The sequence below is a fragment of the Argentina silus genome, assembly GCF_951799395.1.
Source record: "Argentina silus genome assembly, chromosome: 19".
Taxonomy (NCBI): domain Eukaryota; kingdom Metazoa; phylum Chordata; class Actinopteri; order Argentiniformes; family Argentinidae; genus Argentina; species Argentina silus.
The window spans coordinates 6,683,612-6,689,611 of record NC_139673.1 but is presented as its reverse complement, the minus strand read 5'-3'; the positions used below and the strand labels follow the sequence as shown (position 1 = coordinate 6,689,611).

The window sequence follows — 6,000 nt, the reverse complement described above, 5'->3', positions numbered from 1 at the left end:
CAGAAGAACCACCAGTGCACCGATGCGCTGACACACACTGGAGCACCAGAGTCGGGCCTGCCTGCCAGCAAGACAGCATTTCTACTTGTTTCAGCACACACACACACACACACACGCACTGTACGCTGGTTTTGTCTGTGTACCCCCGAGAGAATATGATTCTATGTGTATTTTGCGCTTGAAGGCCATCTTTGTTTGCAGCTTTGAAGATGGCTGCTAGGAGGGATAGTACCATGCAGCTCTTTGGTTTAGAGTTGTCACACGCCACAGAGGGAATGTCCATGATCAATTATAAATGGCTCACTGCAGTTTCCTGTTGTCTGCTGAGAGCCTGCAGTGATTTGCCTGAGCTAACACATATTAGCCTAGTGCCTTTGAGGCTAGAGAAATACACACAGTGCATGTGTGTGTGTGTGCATGTGTGTGAAGCTTGTCTAGCTGTGGGTGTGTGTGTGTGTGTGTTTGCAAGGTGTACACTGCCAAACCAACTTCCTCCTCCCCTGCTGCTAGTTTCTGAGGCTAGTCTGTAACTGTGCTGCTGCTGCTGCTGCTGTTGTTGTTGTTGTTGTTATTTAAGACGTGAGAGTATTTCCCACAGACAGACTGGGCTGTTAATCTGTGTTGAATGGCAGAGCTGCCATAGGCGCCAGAGGAAGCCCTAGGCTACCATCTGAAATCATTGAAACCTAAATTGAGCCATAACACCCCCACCCACTGGACAGAATGAATGTGCTGTCTGTACACAGCAGCAATGACTCAATCTGTTCACTCGTCATCACTTTTCCCTCCCTCCCTCCCTTCCCTCTCCCCCGTCAGACGGAACTGTATCCTAGCTGATGAAATGGGCCTGGGCAAGACCATCCAGTCCATCACATTCCTGGAGGAGGTCCTCCGCGTGGGCGTCCGGGGGCCCTTCCTCATCATCGCCCCGCTCTCCACCATCGCCAACTGGGAGCGGGAGTTCCGCACCTGGACCCAGCACAACGTCATCGTCTACCACGGCAGCCTGATCAGCCGGCAGATGCTGCAGCAGTACGAGATGTACTCCAGAGACGCACAGGTACAGGGGGGCGGGCGGGCGGGCAGGCATCATGTGGATGTTGTAGCTATATTGATGGGACTAACACGCATGCACACACACACCCACCCACATTTCCAGATTCCGCCAACATCACTGTAACATTGATGGGACTAACACACACACACACACACACACACACACACTTCCCGATCCCGCCAACATCGCTGTAATGTTGATGGGACTAACACACACACACACACTCACACACTTCCCGATCACCCTGGCATAGCCGCAGTGATGGGGCTAACACAATGGAAAAGAAATAAGACACCCGTCTGTCTGTTGGGAGTGCCGGTGTCTCCTTTCTGCAGAGACAGAAAAGAGACAATGTGCCAAATTTGTTACCCTGCATCTGCAAATAAGTTGCCCATGCTACCTTAGACACAATGGAGGCAGGCTAATAGGGGCTAATCTGCTGCACTTATCTGTGTCTTTCTCATTTGGAGCCTGATCCATTAAGGTAATGACAGTGTTTTTCTATTATGTATCAGAGAAAGGTCTGGGGAGGGGGGGGGGCTAATGGAAAGGGCCATAGTGTGTCTGTCTGTGTGTGTGTCTGTGTGTCTTGTCACACAATGAGGTTTCCCGATCTGTAGGAAGAGCTGGCTCACGATGAGAGCGACTGAGTAGTTTCAGCAGTGCAGAGTAGCGTGACTGTCATGCGTTACAGCGTGCCTCGTGAGAGAGGGATGTACTCAATGTAGGGACACACACACACACACACACACACGAGAAGGGGTTTGAAGGGTGGCACATGTCAGGCAATAGCCCCCGGGCACAGGCTTTGTGCAGTCGACGGGCGCACGCTGGCGTGCTGTGTGATGTAGCGCGGCGGCGGTTAGCAGCTCTTAGCATGCAGGAACAGGAGGGGTGAGTGGAGTTACAGCAGAGCCGCCACCACACTGTCTCCCACGCACGCTGTGATGTCACCGCGGCTCCCTCGGGGGAACACTCTGACAGCACAGATCAGCCCCGCTCCTCCAACCCTGAAACACAGGGAATATATGTATACATACATATATACACACACACACACACACACACACTCTCTCACTCACACACATACTCAGGCGCGCACACACACACACTTTCTCTTTATCTCTCTCTCTCTCTCACACTCACACACACACACTCACTAACTATCTGTCTCTCTCAATCACACACACACACACACACACACACACACTGGATGTGTTACTGAGGAGACTGAATACAGAAGGCCCTGTCTTTTCTCACGACGTAGCTACTCTGCTAATGCTTATCCTCTGACCTAAATCATTGTACAGTCTGTCCCATGCCTGCATGTATTATTGACGTTGGGAATAGCCTGAGCTCCAGATCTCAACCTCCATGGTGTGCTGCTGTCTGTCCCCGCAGGGTCGTGTGGTGCGAGGGGCCTACAAATTCCACGCGCTCATCACCACCTTCGAGATGATCCTGGGCGGATGCCCCGAGCTCAACGCCATCGAGTGGCGCTGTGTCATCATCGACGAGGCCCACCGCCTCAAGAACAAGAATTGCAAGCTGCTGGAGGGCTTCAAGCTCATGAATCTGGTACGCAACAGCTGGAGAAACGGGAGTGTTTTGGCAATGTGTCAGAGAGAGAGACACGAGAGGGAGATCGAGGTTCTTGGTGTGTGTGTGTGTGTGTGTGTGTGTAACCCCTCTGTCTCTTCCTCCTCCAGGAACACAAGGTCCTGCTCACAGGTACTCCTCTCCAGAACACGGTGGAGGAGCTCTTCAGCCTGCTTCACTTCCTAGAGCCTCTACGCTTCCCCTCCGAGAACACATTCATGCAGGAGTTTGGAGACCTTAAGACTGAGGAACAGGTGAGGCTCTGTGTGTGTGTGTGTGTGTGTGCGTGCGCATATCTATCTACATGGGTATTCTAGGATGGAAATGGCTGCAGTCTATTGAGTCTCTGGGTTACTATTAAGAGTGTGTGTGTGTCATTATCCATTAACAGTCATTACTTAGTTGATCTAGTAGCTTATTAGTTATCTCGTGGTATCAAGTGGGATGGATTTGTTTCCCAAACTGGTGTTTGCACAGTGTGGAGCTAAAGGTCTTATTGGTACAGGTGGAAGTAGGGCTTTTCCAACTAGGTCATACTGACAATTGGCTGGGTAACACACTCGCTCCCATATACACACACACACACACACACACACACACACACACACAGCTGACATGTGGGGTTGAAAAGACCCCCATATGGTTGGTAATGATGTACTATGTCAGAGACCTTGTAGCATTATGCTAATGTAATTAAGCTACATCATCTTTCAATGCAGTGATATCTATTCCAGCTCAGTGTGCCACAGGTATATTGCAGTTACAGTATAGAACAACATCTTCACTGTTGGAGAATTAGTATTTTAACGACTGCAGTCACCTGCAGTAGTACATGTTGAGATATACACTATGTAAAGATGCGTTTTTGTCAATGTGCATAGCAAAAAAAAGAAGAAAAAAAGAATATTTCGGGGCGCTTAGTGGCGTAGCACACTAATGCGCATAGCACGTAATCGCAAGGTTCCTGGTTCGATTCCGACCCTCGACATATCTTGCATGTCATCCCTCCTCTCTCTCCTATCCTTCCTGTCAATCTCTATATATATATATATATTTCTTATAGAAAGTCTTGCTTGCGATGATTGTGATGTATAGTTGTTTCACTTTCGGCAAATATACTATATACTATATATATATATACTATATATACTGTATATATACCATATACTTCTTGTAAGACTCTCTGTGTAAGGGTGTCTGCTAAAATGACTAAAACCTGTCAAATGTGGCGTCTCAGGTCCAGAAGCTGCAGGGCATCCTGAAGCCCATGATGCTGCGGCGTTTGAAGGAAGACGTGGAGAAGAAGCTGGCGCCCAAGGAGGAGACCATCATCGAGGTGGAGCTGACCAACATCCAGAAGAAGTACTACCGCGCCATCTTGGAGAAGAACTTCTCCTTCCTGTCCAAAGGCGTCGGCACTGCCAACATCCCCAACCTGGTGAACACCATGATGGAGCTGAGGAAGTGCTGCAACCACCCCTACCTCATCAAAGGTACTAACCTCTAACCCTGACCTCACCAAAGGTACTAACCTCTAACCCTGACCTCATCAAAGGTACTGACCTCTAACCCCTACCTCATCAAAGGTACTGACCTCTAACCCCTACCTCATCAAAGGTACTGACCTCTAACCCCTACCTCATCAAAGGTACTAACCTCTAACCCCTACCTCATCAAAGGTACTAACCTCTAACCCCTACCTCATCAAAGGTACTAACCTCTAACCCCTACCTCACCGAAGGTACTGACCTCTAACCCCTACCTCATCAAAGGTACTAACCTCTAACCCCTACCTCATCAAAGGTACTAGCCTCTAACCCCTACCTCACCAAAGGTACTGACCTCTAACCCCTACCTCATCGAAGGTACTGACCTCTAACCCCTACCTCATCAAAGGTACTAACCTCTAACCTCAGAGATGTTCTCTATTGAGGAGATGCAGATAAAAAGTTCCCTATGATTTACTCTACAGTTGGTTTTGCGAGAGAGCAGAGTTTGAGCTCCCTATTTGTAAAAAGGCACCCGAGAGGTTTCGCCAATATGGCGGTTCTTTTTTTGAAAGGGGCTTTTGCTAACGCCTGTACTAATGGAACACTCGTGTTCCTGACATTCCCTCCACATGTGGAAGGACAGTGTATGACGTGTTTGTGGGAACTAAGGCTGACTTGAATGTGACTAAGTGGATTCCAACACATAGTGGAGGGAGTACATGACCACTTAACAGCCTGCAGGCACAATGAACCGTGCTGAGTCAGTGCTGTTCTCTTTTTCTCTCTCTCTCACTCTCTCTCTCTCACTCTCTCTCACACTCTCTCGCTCTCTGTCTGTCTCTCTCTCTCTCCCCCCCCCTACCCCCCCCCCCCCCTCCTCAGTCTCACCCAGAACATAGAAGGCAGGCCTTGAGGCTCTGGAACATCTGACATACTGTATACTTGGAAATGGAAAGAAACTCGAGCTCACTGGCTTTCGTGCTGTATTACACTTACGTGGAAAAGTATCTTTGAACCTGGAGCAAGCTAAGCTGTGGGACCATTTCTCAAACGATGACTACGAATGTATACTAGAATATCTCTTCTAGTAGACAGGAAGGGTCTAGTCAGCCATGCCAAGTGTTGGACCATTAATGGACCAGTATTGCATCACTGTGCTGGTGCTCCAGGGGTTAATCTAATTTTACACGGCTATCTCCTCATACACAAAGCCAGACGACCTTTAACCTAGGCTTTGTGACGGCAGCGTCTGTGTGTGCTCGGTCTGTATGCCTACCTGTGTCTCCGTCTGTCTGTCTGTCTGTCTGTCTGTCTGTCTGTGTATGTGTGGGTTATGACAGGTCAAGGCTCATCTCATGCGCTGCTGGTCTGTTCAGTGAAAACATCAGGGCTTCAGATGCGTTAGTAGTCGGTTCATTATGTCACATAACAACGTCATGTGGCAGGGTAATTAGGCTTGGGAAGTCTTGACAAGGACGTTTTATGTGGATAATCATAGACCTTTCATAGCATTGTCTTTGAACTAGGTCATCTTTGAGGTTAGTGAAATGTGATATTTTTTGACCACATTGAGTAGATGCAGTACGCCCTTTCTGATGTTGTAGCTACAGGATGTCTATGGGTCATGTGACTGTGAATCGTTCGGAGCATGTTGCTCGCAACACCACAGCTGTGGGTACAGAGTGACTTCTTCTTGGGCCACACATGCAGTTAGCACATATATAAATATCATGTCTACTATATGACCATCATCTGAACACATTATCAACAGCATATACTCCTGAAAAATGTGCAAAATGTCATGCTCACTTTCAAAAGTGAACAATATTTTTAGCCGCTTATCTACTGGACTAA

At 48.5% G+C, this 6,000-nt stretch overlaps 1 protein-coding gene across 6 annotated transcripts in view; it reads left to right on the top strand.

The window, feature by feature from the left end:
* The window catches only part of chd9 (chromodomain helicase DNA binding protein 9), a 65,937-nt gene that overhangs the window by 37,278 nt on the left and 22,659 nt on the right, over positions 1-6,000 (top strand). For all 6 annotated transcript variants that reach the window (XM_083691303.1, XM_083691306.1, XM_083691308.1 and 3 more), the window contains 4 exons: positions 817-1,060; positions 2,459-2,635; positions 2,767-2,910; positions 3,894-4,149. In XM_083691303.1, coding sequence (XP_083547429.1) covers positions 817-1,060; positions 2,459-2,635; positions 2,767-2,910; positions 3,894-4,149 — 821 coding nt within the window. The remainder of the gene's footprint in view (positions 1-816; positions 1,061-2,458; positions 2,636-2,766; positions 2,911-3,893; positions 4,150-6,000) is intronic.